We start from the raw sequence: 24,555 nt of genomic DNA, 5'->3' as shown, positions 1-24,555 counted from the left end.
AACTGGATACAAATATAATCTTTTCCTTGAGTTTAAGAAGTGCAGGAAGAGGATAGTTTTATATTATTATTTAAGTGTTTGTGGAGCTTCTAAATTGAAATACAAATAAGTAAGATACCCACAACTTTAATTTAAGCAATCTCTTGCTTAAGTGAAAATCGGTCGTAAATGTGTGTCAATGTCTGTGTATGTTTGCCAACAGTGCTCTGAGTATTAAGGTTTTGGCCTTCACCGGTCAGAGCTAACCCTTTTCCACTTTGCTTAATCCGACATTTACTTCCATCAATTTACTTCCTTGAATTGTATCAGTGGGAAAAATAGTATATGTGGCAAATTTAATTGTTTTGGTCTTTGCCTCCCTTCCTGTCTCTCTGTCTCTCTGTCTCTCTGTCTCTCTGTCTGTCTGTCTGTCTGTCTGTCTGTCTCTCTCCCTCCCTCTCTCTCTCTCTCCCTCTGTCTGTCTCTCTATCTGTCTGTCTGTCTCTCTCCCTCTTTCCCTCTGTCTCTCTGTCTGTCTCTCTCTCTCTGTCTCGCTCCCTCTCTCTCTCTCTCTCTCTCCCTCTGTGTCTCTCCTCTCTCTCTCTCTCTCTCTTTCTCTCTCTCTCTCTCTCTCTCTCTCTGTCCCTCTCCCTCTGTCTGTCTCTCTGTCTCTCTCTCTCTCTCTGTCTCTCTCTCTCTCTCTCTCTGTCTCTCTCTCTCTGTCTCTCTGTCTCTCTCTCTCTTGCTCCCTCTCTCTCTCTCTCTCTCTCTCTCCCTCTGTCTTCTCTCTGCTGCTGCTGCTTTTTTCTTTAGCAAATATTGGGGTTCGGGTTGTTTTTTCTGTCATGCTTCGGTTCAAAGAGTGCACACGTTGTCACATATGCCCTGTCAATAGATTTGCAATATTGTGTGTAATTGTCGGTTTGCAACCCCATTTCCTCCTGCCTTACATTTCAACTCTCTCTGATTCAGTTTCTATTTCCATCCGTTTGTCTCTGTTCTCCTCTTGCTCTCGCTCTACTTTCTCTCTCTGCTTTCCATCCAAGTGTTTATTTCTGCTCATTTCAATGTATCAGACAAACATTAATTAGGTTTTCTTAGTGTTTGTGGTAATAATTAAATAATGTATGCCATAAATAGTTTTGCAGATATACTGAATAACCAGAATAAAATCATTTCTGTATATGTTGCTTGACCAGCCAGAGGATGGTTCATGTTTGATGCCCAAAAATCACTTTAACATTAATATTTCCCCGAAAGGTTCTGTCAACCACAACTCATGAGTTTGTGAAACTTTCAGCATTTTGCACATTTGAAACGCGTCTCTGTGGCCGTTTGTGCTTTAGAGTATTTATTTTTTCTATTGGTTTAATCATTAAAATATGAAATATAGAAAACATGAACGGACACCAATAATAAAAAACAATAATATCGACTTGCCCAGCAGTAATACATTCTTGGAATGCTTGTTTGATATTCAGGAGGAGTATTTATGTGTGTCTATCAAATAACGCCACATAACTCCCCCATAATTAACTTTTTATGTGTTGGTGCATTACCAAAGATTGCATAAAAGTCACTTGAATAATATCTTTTTATATTATCTCTCTCTGTTCTCGCTGCTTTGTTGTTCTTTTCTCCTACTTTATCTTCAACACCTGTGCAAACACACACTTAAATTAAATGCAGCTGACTCGGGACAGCTGGAACCCATGCTGTATGACATAATCACAGGCAGGCTAGCCAAGCCATTTAACACACACACACACACACACACACACACACACACACACACACACACACACACACACACACACACACACACACACACACACACACACCTGTGTAATGTGGCTGGGTTTAGTTCCGGCTGGTCACATGCTTTCTGCTGCTGCCCGATAGCAAAGAAAGTGAAGAGCGGATTTTGAAGCATTTTTAAGATCGATGAGACAGATTAGTTTTATTCTTTATTCCTATGTTTTTAATTTAAACCTTTTTTTCTTGCTACACCTTGTTGGCGGTCCTGATTACAAAAAGTCAGATATTCAACAAAGCAGCTTTCACATTAAGATTTATCTCACGCTAAATACAGTTTTGTAAAATTGCATTTGTAAAAAATATAGACAATGGGCATGTTATTAAATAGACAAATGAATTCTCTGTATAATTTTTGGCTCAACTTTACAACCTCAACAAGATAAAGTGGCAGTAGGTAGTCCTGAGAAGCTGATGATACAGTAGTTACCACAATTATTGAATAAGGAACAATGTTTTATTCACCAAACTTATTATAAGGAAGGCTAGATATGTGCTCTCTTAATGCCACACAGGAAGATCAGCTGTCTTTAGCTAGATAAAGCTAATGGCTATCACAGAAGGGCTCTCTGTCTTACTGTCGTGTTAACTAAAATGCCCTCACATCAAAAATATATAGGAAAAGTTGTCATGTATAGTGATTTCACATTTTGCAAACTTGTCCAGAAGGGAGAGCATTGTTTTGTCAAAAGACTGCAGCATCAACATTGGCTGATATTGGTCATCTTAGCCTTTATGTTACTGACAAAATCATCTTTGCCATCTGTGGAACTGTGTAACATAAAAACATTTTACTCATCAGGAGTTAGTGTTGCTTTGTTTCCTACCAGAACTTAGGCTTTTTCAAATGAAGCACAAATTGCCCAGTATACCAATGCTTTTAGGCGTCTCAGCTGGTAAAAACTAACCAGTTACAACACTGTCTCAGTTTAATCACGCGTAATGTCACTTTTTTGCTAACCGCTACATATTGTACAAATCATAGAAGACCGCAGGGTACAATGTTCAGTTCAGATTTATTGTCCCTCAAGAGGAAACGCAACATACAAGAGGACATGCAGCATGATCACAGCCGTTACAGCAAACAACCAAAGAAATAAAGATGTATCTGTATGTTAAAAGTATCAATCCATTGAAATGGTAGTCATGACAAAGTGTTGCTGAGCATTGAAGTCAAGGTTCAAATTCAGCACATGTATTGCACTTGGAACAAAGGACACTTTAAACGTATTACTGTTTGCCCTGGGGGAGCAGTGTCTCTGCTCAGAACTAACAGATTCCTCCATGAGAGGGTGTTGAGCTGAGATTGATCGTGCCTTCTGCAACTCTTCTGCCGAAAGCTGCTGCTGCAGTGCAGTAGAGTAGGCTCAGTCTTGAAAAGGCGAAAGCATTTTAAATAGTGTATTTTTTGTGCGTCTAGACCACATCCATCTTCTCTGTGGTTGCCTGTAGCGTTGACCACAACATTGCAGCTTTTGGGAGACTCAACAAAATGATGTTGTCTGGCACATTCAGAATCGCCCCGACTGTGTTTTAGTCTGATTGTGTTTTGATTCCAGTCTGACGCTGCTCGGTTTCTCTCTCCTACTCTTCTTCTCTCAGCCTGTTTTGACCCAGTGATCTCTATAGTTACATGGTTGAGTTCAAGTGTGTAGAAAAGAACAGATTAATAAAGAAGAAATCATCCGGTATGAAGAATTTGAGAGGTCTTGTTGGGGTCAGATGGGTGGAGGCTGAAGTTCAGTTGACTTTGGTCCGTTTCCATCAGCCTCTCCCTCTAAATCTCTCTGTTGGAGCTCTGAGAGGAAGACGAGGTCATTTGAGTTCTTAAAGAAATTCACTGTTTGGTCCATCTCAGTGTTTTTGATTCCAGGTAACATTCACCCTTTAGTTTAGTTTGATGTCAGTTCAGTGATGGATCGACGTCGCTTCACAGGCTCAGAAGTCTTGAAGATGTCAAGTTTCAGCTGACTACACTTCTTCTTCAGGCCTTTCAAGTGCTTTCCCTCCGGCCGAGTCGCATTTCAGATTCTTTCCGACACGTCCTTTGGCATCTTTTTATAATTAGAAGTGCTATGTTTGTCAGAAGGGCCTCACAGCTGTAGGGCGAGTTTGCCTGACAGGCTGAGGGAGCTGCCTTTTGAAGGATGTGACAGAGTGAACTGATACTGGACTGGACATATGATTTAAACCAATCGATGTTCAATCGCCTGACAGCTGGCTGTGGCTGTGTGCGGAGACAAAGAGGTCGGTAGTTAGTCACGCTCAGCTGGTACCACTCATTTTCCTCTGCTGGGTGAAAGATCAATAGACGGTCATTCATCCAAACATCCATGTGGGTGTTAAAAGGCAGAGCAGCACTCAGGGTTTCTCCGGGTTTTCAGCTTGAGGTGATCCAGAGATCTCCAGCAAGCTGTGAACCTGCTGTTTTAATTCATCAATGTTATTCTATATAAGTTTCAATATAACACTGTGTGCTTGTTCTAGTATTAAAACATGTGTTACTTGGCCAACATAGATATGTTCACACTTTTTTTATATGTAAAACAAACTCACTAATGCATAGGTTTGTGATTGTGTTAATATATGTATGCAAAAGCTACAGAAATACACCATTTAAAGTCATGTTTTTAATAAAAAGAATCAAAAGCATTTTGTGTTATACTTGTAATATTATATGGACTGAATTAATTAATTTAATTCTTCAAAAATAACCTCATGGTGTGAAAAGGAAACTTGTTTCTTAAGGTGATTAAGATTCTCTGCACATAATGCATAACGCAAAATGCAGCAGAACTGCAGCACATGTGTATAAAGTGAAACTCGTACATATTCAGCTGAACCGGGTGTATTCTATTAGCCTCAGACTGGATGACGGATGCCCTTTCCTGTTGTGATAACACACACTTGGACTTGTGAACGATAAACGTGAGCTCGTAGGTTCTGGTTTGTATCACAGAACAACATGTGGTTACAGTGACAGGGATGTTGTGCAGGGCCTGCAGGCAAAGCTGTGTTTTCTGTTTGTTATTAGGTTTTACAGCGAGAACTGTCTTCTGCAGTCAGTTGCGCTTTCTTGGGGATTTATAACTGTCTCTTTTTCCAGTTATCCGTCTTTATTTTACTCTGGTTATCTAACGCTCTTCCCTCCTGGTCTTTGCCTCCATCTTTCCCTCCACCGCTCTTCTCTCCCGTCCTGTAATGTAATAGCTGCTAACTAGCTGGGAATTAAGTTGTCATAGAAAAGAACATGTACACATCCCGACTATATTCTGTTTCCTGGTAACACTCCCATTCATGTGCAGGAGAGGAGCGGACAGAGAGGAGGAATCGTTGATAATGTGATTTCTGTCATGCTCATTGATTTTCTTTTGTGTTTATGTCTTCTTACTTAATTTTGGAGGGTTATCAGCTTTGTGTGTGTGTGTGTGTGTGTGTGTGTGTGTGTGTGTGTGTGTGTGTGTGTGTGTGTGTGTGTGTGTGTGTGTGTGTGTGTGTGTGTGTGTGTGCACTTTAGTGCCTGGGCATATTTGATTACACTGATCTGGGCATGGTTAGTTTAACAGTATGTCGCCCTTCAGCCTCATCATCTTTCCTCTCCTCCTTTCTCAGGAGAGTTATCTACTTGACAGCAGCTTCATCTGGACTCTACATGATGCTGCCGTCAAGTTTTCAACAAGCTTGTTTAGCTTGTGTTTCTGTGAAATTTGCACCAGTTGAAGGTCCCATATTGTAAAAAGGGAGATTTCCAAGTGTTTTTTAGTTATAAAGCAGGTCTGGTTGCTATATATAAACACTGTGATAGTGCCAAAATGCTCAATTTACGGAGAATTGCGCGCAGCCCGTATTCAGAAGTTTTGCCGATCTGTCAGGACTTCCGTAAGGTTGTGATGTCACAACTGTACTATTTATAGGTAGAAAGTGCCGTTACAGTCATTATCTGGCTGCAATAATGATGATGGAGACCTGGAAACAGGCCCTGGGGCCAACAACGACCAATTAGGACCAATTAGAGCCTGAGTGGGTGAGCGTGTCAGACAGAGGGAGAATACAGGTATATTCAGATAGACAGGATGAGAAAAAATAAAGAGTTCTTTAAATATTAAAGCATGTGAACACTAGTAGAAACATAAAATACAAGTATGAACCTGAAAATGAGCATGATATGTCCCATTTAAGAAAGAGGACAAAGGTTTGCATCCAGCAGCTCCATCATGACGCATTCACTGACTTTATCTCCTCTCCTTGTTTCCCCAGGTGAAGGTCAACATTATCGGGGATGTGATCGAACAGGGCTCCACCAACCTGAGAATGGACCCTTCAGGTTTCAGCCCCCACGCTGCCATCTACTCCATGCGTCCAGACATCCGCTGCATCATACATGTGCACACTCCTGCCACGGCTGCTGTAAGTTCACGTTACACTGGGAGGTTTTCAAACCTGCCCTGCAAGAAAATGACTGTCGAAGCTCCTGATTAACCTGCAGAACACCTGTAGCTCTTTTTGACAGGGCATGTGAAAAACAGATGTTGGATTTTAAGTTAAGTTGTTTTAGGGATGTTTAAATATTTGAATGATTTAATTATATAACATCTCAAATGACAAGATATAATGGTCTGTAAAAAGACAATGTCATGGGAAGTGTTTCTGATGTGCAACAAAGACGCTCTTATCAGAAAAGAGATTCAAAGTATTTTTCACAGAGGCGTCTTACATGAATGTCAGCTGCAGACTCGGATGAATAAAACCACCGTTACACACCTGTCAAAGCTTCTCATCCCTCACATGTCTCACATGCTGCCTTCGTCTCATCTTCCTCCTGATTTAGGTGTCATCTATGAAGTGTGGCATCCTACCCATTTCTCAAGAGGCATTGATCCTGGGTAATATCGCCTACTACAACTACCAGGGCAGTTTGGACGACAAGGAAGAGCGCAAAGAGCTGCAGAAGGCCCTGGGGCCAACGACGAAGGTAGGAAAACCAAGAAAACACTAAGCACTGAGCAAGGTCTTCCAGCTGGGCAGTCCGACTCCTTCTTATAGGGATAGCTTGCTTGATAAGAATACGCTTTAGTAGCTTTCTTGCCGGCAGTTAGATGAGAAGATTGGGCTGTTTTTACAGGGTGGTATCGAATCTTCTCATTTAACACAAAAAAGTATTTCCGAGAATGTGAAATTATTCCTTTAACTATGCATAAAAAAAAAAAAAATATGAAAAGAAGTGAACATTTCAGGAAATACAACAGTTGGTAAGCCAGTGATGTGTAGACAGGATTTCTTGAGAGGTATTTTTAACACGCTCAGGAAAGGAGGGTTTTTGTTTCCTGTACCTGCATTTAAGAAAAGAGAAGTTAACTAATTATCAGGGTGGGGTTTATTTGGAATATGAAACGGTAGCAAGACAGTCGAATCAGCACATCCTGTTGAGATGTCCGTTACCTTCTGTGCATCCTTGTTTCTGTCCCTGCATGTGCTTCCCAGTTACTTATTAGTTAAAGGTCTCAATTAAAGCAAGTTAGACAAATATACCTCTAAAGACTCTGTTTGATTTCTTTCCTAATCACTAATGTTGTTTCTGTGTGTATTACAGGTTTTGGTGCTAAGGAATCACGGTGTGGTTGCTCTCGGGGAGACCATTGAAGAGGCCTTTAGCTACATCTACAATACCCAATATGCCTGCGAAATCCAGGTACGCACACACAAGCTAACTTTGCTAACTTTTGGGTAGGTTACCCAGCACGTCCCAGCACAACTCAGCTTCACCTGCTCATGTATTAGACCAGCAGGGCGGCAGCTTTCCTGCTAAATATAATCTCTCCACAGCCGTCTTCACATTTCCCCGCTTTTAACAACACTCCATAATTCATAATCTCTTGCCTTGTGGGAAATATTGTCTAATCAGTCTCACAGTGATGAAGGGATCAACGAGCTGAGTGTTGTTGGTGATGTAGGTCCAACGCAGCATTTAGAGAATGATGTTTTTCTTCCTTTTATTTATTGAGCTACTAAGAAAGCTTAAATGGTTGAAATGAAATAGTTAGCTTAAAGTAACGGATAGGCTACATTGTTAAAGTAGTTAGCTTAAAGTAATGTCATTTTTTTTAATAGTTAGCTTAAAGTAACAGCTAAATTGTTAAAGTAGTTAGCTTAAAGTAACGGATAAATTGTTAAAGTAGTTAGCTTAAAGTAACGGATACATTGTTGAAATAGTTAGCTTAAAGTAACGGATAAATTGTTAAAGTAGTTAGCTTAAAGTAACGGATACATTGTTGAAATAGTTAGCTTAAAGTAACGGATAAATTGTTAAAGTAGTTAGCTTAAAGTAACGGATAAATTGTTAAAGTAGTTGGCTTAAAGTAACGGATACATTGTTGAAATAGTTAGCTTAAAGTAACAGATAAATTGTTAAAGTAGTTAGCTTAAATAAACTGATACATTGTTGAAATAGTTAGCTTAAAGTAACGGATAAATTGTTAAAGTAGTTAGCTTAAATAAACTGATACATTGTTGAAATAGTTAGCTTAAAGTAACGGATAAATTGTTGAAACATGAGAGCATACAAACTTAACCACTTCGATATATAAACACTGAAAGTATTGTTACAATATCCACTTGTATACTTTTAATGGTTGAATAATATCCCGTTTGAAATCTACTCAAAGGAATACAACATGTCACATAACTACAGGGTTTGTATCGGCAGATGTTTTGCTATCAGACTTTATTTTGAATGACTTGTCGTCACTTGTGTTTTGTTGTGGCAGAGCTATGAGGGTTGTCCTGATGTATCAACGTTTGTATCAAAGTTATTGTTACAGTATGTGTGGGATTTCTCTGGTGTTTTGCTGTTGGACTCTTGTGTGTCTTTGTGTTCATTTGTACAGGGTATTTTAGAAGTGTTGTTGTGTCCCTCGCTGGAACAGGCGTACCAAATCTCCTGATTGACTCTCCCCGGTCAAGCAAAAGAAAACATTAATCCATCCTGCAAAGCCCAGCTTAATTTCTATAAATAAATCCCCCCACCATGTTTGTTGTATGCTATGTACTGTATATTCATGGGTTCTGTGTTCGCTTTAGATTGAGGAGATTCCCATTTTGTTTTTTTTGTAAATGACGTCTTTCTACTGCGTGGAAATGTGTCAGGATGTCTGTTGCTGCATATTCTCATTTTCATTAGGTGGATAATGCAACAGATGTTATGGGATAAAAAAGGCCTTTTGTCGGTGTTGTGTTGCATGAGCCATCAGTCGGCAGTAGGTGCTCACAGACTTCTCACTTTGTGATTATAGGTTAATGCCATCTCGTGTGCTGGCAGCGTGGACAACCTGATAGTGCTGGACCAGGAGAAGTACAGATCGTCGGTGTTCGACGTGGCAGTAACGGGTGTTTCCATGAATAGCCAGTACAAGTGGAAGATTGGCGAGCTGGAGTTTGAGTCTCTGATGAGAATGCTGGATAACCTGGTGAGTGCACAGATACCAAAGTGAGAAGATCTGTACAACACAAACACACTGATAGGAAAAGAACACTCATCTGTGTATCATAATGCCTCAGGCTCATTAAATGACTATATACGATAAAGCTCAGAGGCAAATGTTAAAATAAGATGATGTGAAGGTTACTCACAGGATTTATTTTCCTTTCTTGAATCTCAGCTCATTGCGGCCTTTTAGGACCTCGGTTTTATACAAAACCATTCCTTTAAATTGATAATGTGTCAGTTTCATACAACTAAATGTCTGTTTGGCTTTTCTTAGTCATTCAATGAAATGTAACACAATAGTGACACAAGCTGTAAGCATTTCATAAATGCATTACATTTGTTTTAAATGTCCTCTAAAAGGAGAACACCTCTGTTTTTTTTTTTATAGTACATTTATGTTTCTTGCAATTACCTGAAGGGAGACTGGGTATCTACCATGTGCAGTGGTGGCCACTGTGGGAGAACAGAGTTAGAAAATACTTTATCATCAGAAAATACGGGGAAAGGTTAACGGTTAATACTGTTGGCAGGTAAACTGGAAAATGTTATTTGGGAAGCACAGGACAGAAACAGTTTAAAGAATGAGGGGTCGCCCCAGTAGCTCACCTGGTAGAGCGGGCAACCCAAAAACAAAGGCTGATTAAAAGAATATTCAGGAAAGGTATGAGGTGAAAGAGGTGAGAGAGGGATGACACAGCTCATCTCTGTGTCATCCCTCTCTTTTCTGACAACTCATAAATACAGCATGCGTATCAGATAAGCCATTGTTTTCAGTTCTCACACAGACACAGTGATAGGAATGAGTGGAAGGAAAATAAACTACTTACTCTCTCCATCTCCCTTTAAAAACCAGCATACAAATGCAAAGAACTTCCTGGTTTGAATATGTAAAATATGGGCGAATGTGAAGCAGAATGTTGCAGGAAAAGAGCACACCAGCCCAGCTGATAAAAAAGAAAAAGAGGGATCAAGTCAAGTTGAAAGGTCAGCTTTTAAGATTGTACTGAGATGAATAGAGAAGCACAAACGGAACTTCACTGTCAAGCCGAGGGTGGAGAAATGCCTGACGAACAGCAGGACCTAGTGAGAGCTCAGTGACTGAGAGAGGGGGAGAAATGGGACTATGAGAGAGATGGAAAGAAGAGAATAAAGAGAAGAGGGATGAGTGGCAGAGGGAGATGAAGAGAAAGGGTCAGACAGGAAATGTCTCTCTGACTCCGTCCTCTGTGCTGCCAGAAACCATGTGCTCACAACACTGTTTTTCTCTTTCTCTTTCATTTGACTAACTGTGAAACTGGCAGCTCCACCAGCGTGGCAGGAAGGAAAAGTCACAGAACAAATTCTTATCCCTGCTCTGTCTGATGCAAAAATGAAACACTGCACGCATCATTTCGCTTGTATAATGCTATGAGCTATGATCTGAGACCATTTATGATTCTCATGGGGTAAACAGGATGTTACAACAGTAGAAGGAGTGGATGGAGGAATACAGGTCAAATGGAGACTACATAAATACAAGTGAATAAGCCTCCTGTTAGGCTATGAGGTTTTGTTTCCTAGGTCAATGTAAAATGAAACAAACCAAATAATCTCAGATGAAAGGAAACAAACTTTATGTAATCTGGTTTCTTGCTGCAGGGCTACAGGACAGGTTACGCCTACAGGCACCCTATCATGCGAGAGAAGCCGAGGCACAAGAGCGAGGTGGAGATCCCCGCCACGGTCACAGCATTTATGTTCGAGGAGGACGGGGACTGTGCCACGCGGCTGCCCTTCAAATTCCTGCAGCAGCGGCAGCAGAGGGAGAAAACGCGCTGGCTCAACTCGCCCAACAGCTACACCAAGGTCAACGTGGAGGGCGGAGAGGAGCGCTACAACAGCAGGACGACCACGGTGAGTGTGTAGCAGGAGCAGGAATAAAGGTTTCAGTTGTAATACTGATGTCTGAATGTATGAAGCCGAACGGAGACAAATCTCTTTCCTAAGGTTTTAACAAATGACACGTGCACATACATCTTGGCCTGACTTGTCACCCAGTTCTTCGTCAGTTAGTGTTGAGTGCTTTGTTTTGACCGGAGTTGTTCCTCAGTGTTTTAGAACCTGATACCAGGTCGCCATCTACTGGCTGAACAAAGAACTGCTTTTATTTCGGTTCAGTTGCACTTGTTCATTTTATTTATCTCTGAGGCATTTAGCGACTTCAGTGATTTGGTATTGCACTTCCATCAGGTTGGATGCCTCACAGGACACCCATTTAACAACAATGATCAAAATCAAATCAGCAGAAGTGGTATATAAATAGGATTACATACAATTGTCTCAATAGAGTTTTTAGATTTTGAGCAGACAGTTTTGATCTCACCTGTTTTCACCTGCCTTGCTTCTACAGTGGATGAAGGCGGAGGAGACGGGAACCCCGATCCGGATCGAGGACCCCAATCAGTTTGTCCCACTCAACACAGACCCTAGTGAGGTCCTGCAGAAGAGGAACAAAGTAGGTTGAACTCTTCTCTCTTCTAACTCTAACCCTCCAGGGAAGTTTCACATCTGTAATTGTGGTTCCTCAGCATTTGTTACATGTAAGGTTGTGCAAAGCTGAGCACTTCAGGTATTTACATTTGAGTTCTGAATTGCTTTGACAGCCGTTGTAAATCAATCAAAGTCACTGTTAACGCTTTCTGAAGACATCATTGTCTGTTTTGTCCAATCACAGATCAGAGCGCAGAACCAGTTTGATATGATGTCGTCAGGGCCGCGCTCTCAGCACCTTGCAGGCATCCCTGTTGATGAGCCACGACGGGTAAGAATTTCTTTGATATTCAGACCTTGTCTAAATTCACTTTGTTTGCTGGCCTTACAGCCGGATTCTGCTCCTTTAAAAACATTGGCGCCAGACGGTAGGTTAGAAAGAAGCGAGTGCGTGACAGTCTTGTTTCGCTGAATCATCTCATGTCTACAATTGGCCAGTTACACAAAGAATAACAATAAGCCTCTGCAGAAAGAGGTTTACTTTAAACAGAGTTCTCTGGCACCAAGGCGAGCTCAGAAGATTCTTCTGCTCATACAAAGTAATGACAGAAATTTGAAGGAAGCACAAAATCTGATCTTCATGGAGACTTTACATGCATTTTTAACACTGTACACATGGTACACAGCAACATAAGAAACACTAGCTGCTTTTCAGTAGTGTGTTTTTTTCTTTGTAGTTCAGAGACATTGACTTCACATTTAGGTTTCCGGTAAATGCTCCAAAAAAGATCCTTTATGCGTCTGTTTATGGGCATGCAGTGTTTTATTGCAGATTTCTCAAATTATTATTTTTATTGAGCAATAACTCAAAGTTGTTGTCAGATGATTAGACACAAGTGAAAACACCTGTGTTGGCGTTCCACTGGTGTGTCGGAGCTTTACCTCCCTCAGTAGCACAGCCGGGGCAAAGACTCCTCTTGACCACTAGGTGGAGACAAGTGAGAACATTTTGCAAAGGCTAAAGGAACCTCGAGTAAGTTGATGGTTGTACTTAGTTATCAAGAGAAACAATTAAATAGACAATATGTAGGAGAGATGAAGGTAAACGTATCAAGTTTAGATGCTGATGGTTTTGTGGTTGGTGTCTTGTCTTGAAGGATCTGGTGCAGATAAAAGTTCTGGTAAATATCCAAAAGTGTTTTTTTTTTAATTATTGTTGCAGTGGTGTTTTTATTTGACTCGTTTTTGTGGATTCATGTTTCACCTGTTTGCCCGTTCAGAACAGAAAACATTGCATGTTTTCATTAATGTCATGTGTGAAGGTTGACACTGATTTAAAATGAATGTTCACAGATTTTATTTCTGCTTCAGACAAAGTTGCACTCGCGTTCTTGAAATTAGAAGTTTAGTCAGAGCATGTTGGGTTTTAGGAGATATTTCTTTGCACTAAAATCTAAGCAGACATGTTGTAAAATGTGTTTTTCTTGTGAGCATACTTGATGTTTTGTGAGTGATGGTGCCCCACTGCATTAGTAAACATCTCATGCTTTCGGAGTGTTTATGTTTCCCCAGTCTGTTAAAAAGATGTTTGTTTGCTCACTAATTGGTTGAAAATCTCTGTGTAGAGTCGGTGATTACATGAGTTCTGTGTGTGATGCGGCCGACACTTTTATCTTTATATGAGCAGCTTCAGTTAGGTTGTAATGACCCGCTCAGACACAGTGTGTGCCTTTGGGAGCGTCTATATGATCGTGTTTGTGTGTTAAATCAGTGTGTGTGTGTGTGTTTCAGAGGAAGAGAATAGACAGATCTTTTTTTTTTGTATGTGCATGCATGTATTTATGCTCTGAAGTGTACATCAGTTTGTTTGTGTGTTTGCTCTTGTGTGCGTGTGCATGTGGCTCCTGACAGTTTCTCTGTGTGTGTGTGTGTGTGTGTGTGTGCTCACTCCTCTCTCTGTCTCCTCCCCAGCCATACGTGCCCACAGAGGAGGAGCAGATGGCTCCCCTGCCTCCCAACCCCTTCAGTGAGCTGTCGGAGAAGGAGCTGCAGGAGTACCGCAAGAACGTGGAGAGGAGGCAACTTGGCCTCAGTGGTACGACACTCATGCATCCATACACACGTTTGAAAAAGAATGCAAAACTCATACACACCAGTCCATACATTAATGAATTTTAATAGGTGTGTGGATTTGATTCTGAACTCTTTCACGCTCCACTTGCAAACACCACAAGGGCCCGGTCACACTGAGAGACATATGGACTGCACACACTGGCACACACACACACATAGTGACTCGTACTCAACGCCAAAGACTGTGTGCAGTGTGTGAGCAGCAAACGACCCTAGCAATCTGTGATGGATCATTTTACAACAAATTACTGTGAAGGTTTAAGACAATCAATCAATAATCAATCTGTAAAGCCGCACTTTGAAAGCACGCAGGAAGAGATTAGTTAGAGCCAGCGAGATTTGTCTCCAGAGTTGAGCGAGCAGCCGGTCTTTGCTGTCGTCGAAGATGTGGACTCTCATTTTTGGCCGTTTTGTGTTAGAGCCTGCTGATATGTCAGCGGGGCCGATATTATCAGCCAATATCGGTTTAGACAGAAATCAATTGCAGTAATATGTGTTTTATCTTGATTTATTTTAATTGATTATTTTAACATAACTTTCTCTTAAATGTCATATATTGTGCTTAGATCCGGACAAACGGTATCTTTATCACAACTCTTTAATAACAAATCTTAGGTATCCATGTAAATAACATTTGTTTGAACATATAATATGGTTCGATATACCATTTATCTTGTTTCTATTATTCCCAGATATTAGTGTCGGCCCTAACAATTGAGTTCAGCTCTAGTTTGTATCTCTGACATTATTATTACAGGTCACATGCACTGAGAGTAAAATCTATTGGATTTGACTTGTAAATTGAATGTCAGTCTATCAGGAAATCAAAGTTCCAGCGCACTCCAGGATACTAGGATAGACACTGTTTTATTAAGAGGTTACTTTAAAAACAAGACCAGGTAGTTCGCTCCTTCTTGATTTTAATGTATACTGTCAATAAATAGTGTCTATCCTGGTGTGTGCTCGAACGTTGATTTTATTTATGGTTTACGCTGCACCAGCCGGCCCCCAGGAGAGGAGCAGTGCTGTGCATGTGGTATCTTCAATTTTCCTTTAATCTCACAGATTCCTCTCTCTAACAAGTGTCCGTGTTCCTACTATAGTGTGCTCCGTGAGCTTTTTAATTTGTGCAAAAGACCCTCAACTGTAGGAGACAAGACCCTCTGAGCCAGATGTGAGCACGTCCTGCCGCAGCCTGTTAAAGTTGTTAACAAGCACCATCTGACATTTTCAAGCGCTCATAATCGGCTAAAACAGCTGGACAGATTTCAAACTGAGCTTGAACCAAATCGGGATTTCTCAAAAGTGGCAAATCTGTCTCTCCTCCTGTCAAATCTTTACTTGCAGATTGATCACTCTACATGTTGAGTTTGTCCTGTGCTCTCTCAGCAGTATTGTTGTTAACAAACATCCATATAATCCAATGGTCTGTAGCCCTGTCTCCTTAGCAGCGTTCCCAGTGGACACTTTCATATTCTAACACACTGCCTGTCTACGGTATCACATACAAACACACACACACACACACACACACACACACACACACCTATGTGCCTTTTAACATGAGGGCTTGTCCCCGCGGGCTCCACTGCTGTCTTCATCTGTGTGTGGACACACAGGGTGGTCAATGCTAATCATATTAGCCCTCTGTCCCACTGCCTTTCAGACAGACAGGGGGAAATCAATAGTGAACAGATAGTGAAGGGGGGTGGTCCACTATAGTCCCCATAATGCCCTGCCTCCTGCCACGTTAGACCAGGTTAACGTGTGTATGTTTAAACATGTGTGTGTACATCAGCGTGCACATGTGGTCATGCATGTTTATAGGATCATCTAAATGAATCGTGTGTGTGTGTGTGTGTGTGTGTGTGTGTGTGTGTGTGTGTGTGTGTGTGTGTGTGTGTGTGTGTGTGTGTGTGTGTGTGTGTGTGTGTGTGTGTGTGTGTGTGTGGTGTGTGTGGACATGCACTGTATTAGAGGTGTGACTAAGATGGTAGACCGAGCAGACAGCAGGTCTTCACACCCGCCACATGAGCGGAGCCCGTTGCTATGACACTGTTGCCCCCACAGCCCCACCAATCCCCGGTGGCCAATCTGGAACCAAGCTGGAGACTGTCTGTAATGGCCTGATAAATGCCTGGGCTACACACACACACACGTATAAGTTTCGCCAGTGATTAGTTGTGTTCATTTCACTCCAGTATATTCATTTTGTGATTAAAGTAGGATCGATTTAAACATTAAATGTCAAAACTGATACAATAGGCACGTGTAGTGTAGAGTATAAAATGTGCATATTGCAGCAGTCGGTGTCAAACGACCTACTGTAACTGCCTGAGTGGTGCGTAAGATGCACTCTATATTAAAAAACGTCTCATGTAACGTCTGATAAAGAACACTTTAGCACTGTCACTGCACACACCAGGCTGTTATGCAACCACCTTCTTGACTGCGACGCCAACTGAATGTGTAACCCTGAATGTGCTACTGAATATGTTAAAGTGAAATGGGAATGTCATTCACTCGCACTAATCAGTGTTTAAAACTAATGAAGCTACTAATGCGGAGCTGGACTGTTGCATTTACTGTACATAAAAATAAGTTGTTTTTATCATGTAAGAAATACAGAAAGTGCTCAATTAGTTCCGAAGCCAAAAGGTGCTCGTTGAGATTTAGAAAAGTAACTGATGAATGTTCTCTTGTGTCTTTGTTACCTAAAGTATGATTATGGTTTAAAATGCTGCCCGTGCTGACCTCATAAGGTCTACATTAGGTTAATATCAGGGTGATATGGTTAATATCAATTTCAAAATATAAAGAAAAAACATTTTCCGATAATGATAGAAACTCATGATACAGGATACTTTTGTAGAATCCGATACAAACTGGATACAAATCTTCATGCAGAAAAAAACAACTTAAATTGCTTAGAAATATTCATTTGGACTTCATTTGATTAACAATATCATCACAAACAGTTTACATACGCTAATAATGGCCCTAGCTCTTGATACAATTGATCTCCTTCCTCTATCTAACACTGCCTGAAGTTGACTATCTATTATTAAGAGCTAATAAATGACCTTATTTTTTAGCAGGTTTTGTGTTGGCATGTGGCACAAGGAGCTAGCTTGCTGCTCCGGGATCCAACCTGTGGACCTTAAGTCCATGTTTGGGGCACCTGTCCCATCAGTGGGATAGTGAGGCACAAGGTGTTACAGTGCACGCTCAGCCACCAGCAGAAACAGATCAACAGACAAGGATTTTTTAGAAATGTTGTGTAAAAGCAGCTGTGCATGGCCTGATTCTAACATGTGTGTTACCACTAATCTCTCCAACCCCCTCACTTCCCTCACCCTTCATCCCTTCATCCCTTCATCCCCCTCCCCAACCTCTCATCCCACTCACCCCTGCTGTCGTCCCGCTACTTCAATCCTCTACACCACCCGGCAATCCTCTCATCCATCCCTCACCCCCCCACGACCCCCTCCCTGCAGATGGAGAGCACGAGCTAACCTCCGACGACGGCTCCACTCTCTCTCAGTCTCTGTCTCTCACCCAGTCCCCACAAAGCACTCCAGCTAAAGAAGGTATCACTCACCCAGAGAGAGAGAGTCAGAATGATCTTCACTGCCTTGCTGTGTGTCTTTAACATCAGATGTGTGTTTGAGTGTGCGTGCATGAGAGTGCAAATTAAAATGAAATGGACTAAGAGCTCAGTGTGCAATGCTAAACTACTGATTTGTGCTATGAGTTCGTACAGCACTAATGATTTTTCTTGTAAAAGCTCGCCAGTCTACAATAATGAAACAGCAATAATGTCCCATCCGCTCTATTTAAAACCTCATTTTCTTTAAAAATACATTTTTAAAGAACACAGATCACAAAGTCTTTTGACGGCTAAGTTTCAATGCTGAATGTTGGAGCGTCTTTAAATGCACCGGAAACTACAATTGTCACAACAAGTTCACACATGAGATCTTTTGCCTCTCTTGCCTTGTAAGAGAGGCAAAAGGTAAAACATGACAGACCTGCCGGGTTGGTAACATGAGCATGCTATGATGTCACGTCATTGAATTGAATTATTGAATTGTTTCCTTATGCTGCGATTTGGATCTACAGTCTCGTATCTGTTAACCTAGAAATTCTTGTGTCTGACAAGCCAGATGGTGAGACAAAGATCACAGCGGCCTCCTTACAGGTTGTAAATAATGACACTACGGGATTGACTTCCTGTCAGCTTCCCTGCAGCACAAACACTCAAAACCACACAATGAGTAACAATTAACCCACAACGGAACATTGGCTCAGGGGACCCAAATTTTCTCACACCGCCGCTATGAGGTCAGCACGTAGTTGTGCAGAAACCAGCTCATTTGTTTGTGTGAGCCTCTTTTCAATGTCGCCCTGTGTGTGGTTTTTGTTTTTGTGGGTTATGAAAATATCACAAGAAGTCATCATTGTTTTCATGTTTTAGTTTAGCAACATGATGCTGCTGCTCTGCATTCCCCACCAACAGAAAGGGATGTGACACTGGCAGGCCTGTGACGTGAACACTTATTAAGGGAGTGGGTGGAAGCCCCATTTGAATTTTTTTAAGATGAAAGGACAGACTCTCTGGGCTATCAGGTCACTGGAGTCTTAGGCAGTGATGTAATGAAATATGTAGAGCACTAGGACAGCCTGTCTGTTCGTGTGAAGCGGAAGTTCAACACGCAGTTCAAATGGTAATATTGTGTTTGGTAGAGCAGGGACAGCAAAGCCTCTCATTCACCACATGAGCAGAGCGAGGTTAGACACAATAACATGAACGCCTGCAAAATACAACGTAGTCCAATACAGTGTTCCAGGTTGATCTTAGCTCTGAATAGCAAAGTGTATTTCCTTATTAGTTGCAGGTGCTTAATAGGGTGTGTCTGGCAGAGTCCAGTGATGTGGCCTTCCTTTGTTCCTTGTTCCTTGTTCCCTTTCCTCCCCTAACCTGTGTCTCTCCTCTCCTGCCTCAGACAACCACACGGGCCTGATGAACGGCAAAGACGACCACGGCGACGTGGACAAGGAGCTCTCCAAGCGCATCAGCCAGATGACCACCAGCGTGGAGAGCGTGGAGATCACGGTGCGCTTGGGCGAAAAGATCGAGGAGGCGCTGTCCCCCGAGAGCTCGCCCTCCAAGTCTCCCAACACCAAGAAGAAGAAGAAGTTCCGCACCCCGTCCTTCCTGAAGAAGAACAAAAAGAAAGAGAAGACGGAGGCCTGAGAGCAAACGAGCAGCGGAGGGCGAGGCAGGCAGGAAGGCCGTCTGCACAGAAGAAGAAGAAGAAGAAGAAGAAGAAGAAGAAAGAGGGGCGGCAGCCACCTTTTCTGTTTAATGTCTGTGTTTTTATTTTGTCTCCGTTATCAATGTCCTTTATGTTTTAAATTTTATTTGAGTTTTTTAACAAAAGGTTTTTATGTGCAAAAGGCAGTAGAACGGATTACATTTCAAATGAATTGGATTGCAACAGAAAAGAGAGGTCTCCTGCAAAAAGACAGAAAGAAAGAATGTTTGGGAACGTTTTGGGATGGGCATGTGGGTCCACAAATTAAAGTTGCAGCAGATTTTGGGTGGGTGTTGGGTGTCTGCTCACCTCATCACCTATGCAGTACTCTAACAGGGCTCCTTAGAAGCCGTGAAGTGTCATTTGAGGCCATTTAGATCCTGAGTAACTGGCTCCTTCTGTGTTGTTTCCCAGCCTGAAAATAGAACTTGAAACCACCTCGCATTTATCTTGCTTCAAAGTCCAATTTTTTTTTTATTATTGGATTGCACTAGTGTTGAAACTAAAACCTTTTTTTTTTCTTCTTTTTTTTTAAAGACCTCCTCCGGTCTTTTAAGGTTTTGTTTTTACATTCTGGTCACCTGACTGCATAGGAAACTGAGAGGCCACGTGAAATTTGAAGTCACACTGGAAAACTGGTCTCAGAAAAAAACATGCCACATTGTGTTGATTTATTTACTGTGAGAGAGGTTTCCTCTTCTGACACAAACCTTCTCTTCAGCTGATTGTGGTTGAACTAGAAGGTGAGTTGAAGACTGGACTGGAGATGGTAGTGAGGACGAAGGCTAGCAGTTTAGCACAACTAAATTGACTTAATCTCAAAGAGCCGATGACTCACTCAGAATATTTATGTAGCATTTTCATATCTTTTCCTCTTCATCTCAATGTTTTTTGTTGTTTTTTTTGGGGGGGGGGGGTCCAAACTAAATGGAAGAAACAATCTCTTTTTAGTAAAGCGTCACTGTTTGTGTCTAGTTTGTCATCTCATGAAATTGTATCTTTTTTTTATTGAACACAAATTTGGTATTAGTCAACTCTGTTTTGTACTCATTTGTAAGCTTTTACAGAGAATTACAGATGTTACGCATGTTTTCTCTTTTTGCAAGAACTGAATTTATAGGGCTGACTGTTCTGTAGTGATGCCTGATTGCTCAAATTATATTCTAATAGTACAGAGTACACACATTTACTATATAACACAGATATATGAAAACTGGATATGTTGGCTATAGATTTTTAACTATATATTTTTTATTTTATTGTGCTGCACTTTTCTCGTGGTATATAACACATTTTAGTTGCAGGTGGTTACACCAGTGATGGAGAGTGTGAAGTTTTTGGTAAAAGTTGTGCAAGTAGCAAGCGAGGCATGGTGTCGGAGAAAGGTCAGGACACAGAAAGTGAGTCGTATGAGGAAATAAAGAATAGTCTTTCATTGGTGTCGCACATGAGAAATCATCTGTACTTCTCAACTCAACAAAACGGGAAGTGTATTGCGGAAATGCTTCGTCCAACTATCTGCAGTCGCCAGCTGAAATGAGAATCATGGGTCGTGGAGTTCGGAGCGATGACATCTTTTTGTTCGGTGTGTTTGTTTTTAAAGCCATATTGTAATTTTTTTTTAATGATGAGACAAGGGTCGTGATTCTCGTCTGCCTGCTCGGGCGCTAAGGACCCTAACGAGACCTCGGTTAAATCACCCCAGTGACTGCATCCACACCCCTCAGGCTCCCAAAAAACTTCTTCTTTTTTTTCTCCAGTAGCTACATTCACAGCAGCTACGCTTCCTCGCTTAATTTGCCATATATTTCCTCCTGGAACTGGAACATTATCAGGAGGTCATGTGGACATTTTATTTTTATTTGATCGCTCTGCGAGCCCGGTCGTCATTTCAGCGTCTAAAAGCCTCCCCTCTTGTAATTTCTCTAGTGAACACGACCGTATGGTAACTGTCAGATGACCCACAGTTGAACTCTGAAAAGCCAAAGTGTGATGGGTTGCCACATATCCTCCCCCCGCAGTTTAACCAGATGTACCAATATCCCAGCTAGCAATGTGAAGTATTGGATTTGGGGGGAGGGAGGGTTTAGGGACACATCTTTAGCTGTGTTAAATGATAGATTTTGGCTCTGTGCAAAGAGCTGAGGTCACACAACTGAAAGATGGAGACTTACAAGGGAGGTGTGAGTTTGGAAATGGAAGTGCATATGTGTGTAGTGGAGAAGGCCATGGGGTAAGGACAACCTGACACTAACGCACCATGTTTTGATCACTCAGACTGTCTTCTGTTATACAATCTCTCCTCCCGGAAACTGTTTTTTTCATCCATTTGTATGCTTTCTTTTTTTCTTTTAGTTTGCAGAGAGCACTAGGCTTCTTTTTTTATTAACCATTTTATGAGCATAAATTGCTCCCAGATGAACTGAATGTGCATTGCATCCCCTTTAGTTTCTCCTCTTCTGTTTCCGACTGTTTGCACCTTGCTTTACTAATGCCTCTCTATCCAAATTTTGTTTCTGTTTTTAAAAAAAGAATGACTTTTGCTTTGGCATGCCAGAATGAGCCAAGCTACTTTGTGACCTGTGAAAATCCTATATAAATGGTTATCTAATGGAGTTGCTTTTAGATGTATTGCTAATCAGTGTAAATTCACAAATAAAACTGTATTTTAAGAAACAGAAGCTCATTTTTCATGTTTGTTCATCACAATTTGCGTCATTGCTCAAACTGTTTTTTAAGTTTAACATAATCCATACACACTCATTTTCTTTTATGCCATTTTTAAGAATTCAGCAGTTATACGATGAAGTGTAAACATTCAGTTTCACAAGCTTAATGCTGCATTATTCATGATAGTTTAACAGTAGTGTGGAACAGCTTCGAATAGAAGGACCTATGCTGAAATACAGTACTTCAGTGTTAAATGAGCAGGAAAAAAGAGTAACTGGTGCCTTTTTTTATCTTGTTAAAAGATGAGAATAAATATATTGTATGTGTGAATAGTTCAATCAGCAAGTCGGCAAATGTATGGCAATGATTGACTAAATGCAAGTGAAAATGTGACAATGATCATAACAGGCACAGGAAATGCAGAAGCACTTGAGCAGACATGCTGTGAAATGTGTATATAACTGGAGCAGTATAAGTATAACAGTATAATACTGTACTCACTCAGAAGGTACACATTACCAGAAACGTACCCATGTTATGAGATATATTTTGTTATTGACATACTCGAAGTACTGTATGTCATTTTGTTTACCTGTAAACTCATGTGTCCTTTAGCATCCCATAAAGCAGTGGTTTCCAACCGGGGGACCAGCTGGGCTGCAAAATGATTTGCTGTAGGACATAAAAAATTCTAAATGTATCTAAATGTTTTGGACTTCTCTCTAATCGTTTGTTCTTTTGTGTGAAATACTTAATAGTTTTTACCTCTTTATAAAATATTTGAATTGAACTAAATCTGCCGCCTACATTACCCACAAAGCAACTGTACCACAGACAGTTCAGTTCGGTGGGTTATGCTAGCAGCAGCTAACGTAGCCTCTAGTTTAAGCAGAGACGAGGAACGGGCTACAGAGGCTTGATAAACCCCAGATTTTTATTTTCATTTAAAAATGTGTCTTCAGACCCAATTGACCCTTCCTAAGTCCCACCCCTTTTCGCTCTGTGCCCCAATAAAAGTCAACTTTCCCCTTTCTGTTACACTAAGATATGTTTTGTCTGTTTAAAGATAATATAGCTGTCAAGTCACATTATATTAGTGTCAATCTTCATGGACACATTACAATGTATATAGTCACATTTTAAGTTAGCTAATGTTAGCAAAACGCTAGCTAACATATAGCTAACACTACATCAAGAGGAGTTAGCCTAGTGTCAGATCACCAACGTCAGCCAGGTTTGCTTCCTCCTTATTTGTGTGGTAACGTTAGAGATATTTGGAAAAGGACATAGATTGGTTGCTGACAAATTTTTATGACAAATTAAATTATCGTTAGCAAGACTAACTGCTAGCAGCTAACATCTTTTGTTTGTCACATCTATGTAAATGCTTCGTTCCAGCCCAAAGTAACTTTTAGTCACATTTATTTGGATATGTACGACGTCTAATCGGAAAAAGATGAGTAGTGAGTAAAAGTTATCATTGTGCATATATCCTTCCACCACATTCTGTAATTCTTGTTATCGGCTTTTTGAAGCTATATTGCCTGACGCCCAGAAATTAATACACATACGGCAACCGGCTAAACAGAACCGACGTTACCATGTTTCTTTTTGTCAAGCTTGACCGAACTAGCAACAGTAACGGGGCGGGGACTTAGGCTCGGTCGCTTGACTCAAGTGACATCACTGGAAGAAATTTATCAGATTTCAAAAAAAATATGTAGCCATAAAACGCTTTATTCAATTTTTTTCAACACACACAGTAGCAATCCCAAAGACCTGTAAACAGGCTTTAATGTTTGAAATCAGGGGAGTTCCCCTTTGAAGGGTAAAAAAAAGAAGGTTGGGAACCACTGCTTAAAACAATGGTTATGTTGTTCTGTTGTTTTGTACGAGTAGGTGTCACTTTTTGTTTAGCGTCCCTCTGATGTGTCCACAGACGTTCACTTTACTGCCAAAGAGTGCTTCACTTTTAATATCTAAATCAGCTGCACTCTTTCCAGTCACAACAGGGACGTCTGTCTCCTGTTGGTGCAAACCTGTCCCATCTGTGTTGCACAGCGAGCATGAACTGTCCAGTAGAGTATCCAGGGTTTGTGTGCATATGAGCAGCCAATGTGCCTTGACTGCATTTATATCCTCAGATGCAAAACAAAATATGCAAAACCTATGTCATGATAGTGTGCGCTAACGTCCCCATAAGAGGTGTCTCTCTGGTCTTTTTGGGTATCTGCCAATTGACATAATATTTACATTTTGACGTAGAGCTAGTTTTTAGTCTCAACCCCAAACATGTCCTTGCTCCATTGCAGTGGCCTCAAATAATTTCCTTTTCTGTCCTTGGCATATCCTGAAATCTTATGGGGAAAATAATACAAATCAGCGTCCACCACTACTGTCAACAATCATACTTTTTAGGATACACCAGATCATTTAGTAGTATAATTTAGTATACTTTAAGAAATGCCTGAATGGTTGCAAAAAAAGTAATTTGAATGTCATTTTAGTAGAAGGAAACTTTAACACAAATGGTAACAATCATCAAATCCAAGTCCACATCAGGGAGTGTGTTAGTGAAAGGAGAGAATATCTTGAGAAAAGTATTTATCTCGGATCATTTTTGTTTTACATGTTGCTAGGTGTAGCTTATATATAAAGTATTTACAACACTGTAATCCTGTCCTGGCG

The 24,555-nt window shown here is 40.9% G+C and overlaps 1 protein-coding gene across 7 annotated transcripts in view; it reads left to right on the top strand.

Annotated features, from left to right (window-relative positions):
* add3a (adducin 3 (gamma) a) overlaps window positions 1–21,873 on the top strand; it is a 100,276-nt gene extending 78,403 nt beyond the window's left edge. For 3 of the 7 annotated variants that reach the window (XM_029443310.1, XM_029443327.1, XM_029443318.1), the window contains 11 exons: window positions 6,052–6,201; window positions 6,623–6,766; window positions 7,385–7,483; window positions 9,084–9,257; window positions 10,916–11,170; window positions 11,667–11,771; window positions 11,991–12,077; window positions 12,904–12,927; window positions 13,718–13,841; window positions 17,377–17,469; window positions 18,886–19,136. In XM_029443310.1, the coding sequence (XP_029299170.1) occupies window positions 6,052–6,201; window positions 6,623–6,766; window positions 7,385–7,483; window positions 9,084–9,257; window positions 10,916–11,170; window positions 11,667–11,771; window positions 11,991–12,077; window positions 12,904–12,927; window positions 13,718–13,841; window positions 17,377–17,469; window positions 18,886–19,136 (1,506 nt within the window). Of the gene's footprint in view, window positions 1–6,051; window positions 6,202–6,622; window positions 6,767–7,384; window positions 7,484–9,083; window positions 9,258–10,915; window positions 11,171–11,666; window positions 11,772–11,990; window positions 12,078–12,903; window positions 12,928–13,717; window positions 13,842–17,376; window positions 17,470–18,885 lie in introns of all 7 variants that reach the window. The other 4 variants (XM_029443302.1, XM_029443345.1, XM_029443335.1 and 1 more) reach the window with 4 other exon arrangements.
* Window positions 21,874–24,555: the final 2,682 nt, after the last annotated feature.

The sequence above is a fragment of the Cottoperca gobio genome, chromosome 1 (genome assembly GCF_900634415.1).
Source record: "Cottoperca gobio chromosome 1, fCotGob3.1, whole genome shotgun sequence".
NCBI classification, from domain to species: domain Eukaryota; kingdom Metazoa; phylum Chordata; class Actinopteri; order Perciformes; family Bovichtidae; genus Cottoperca; species Cottoperca gobio.
The sequence above is the reverse complement of the archived record's forward strand: the minus strand, read 5'-3'. Positions and strand labels throughout refer to the sequence as shown.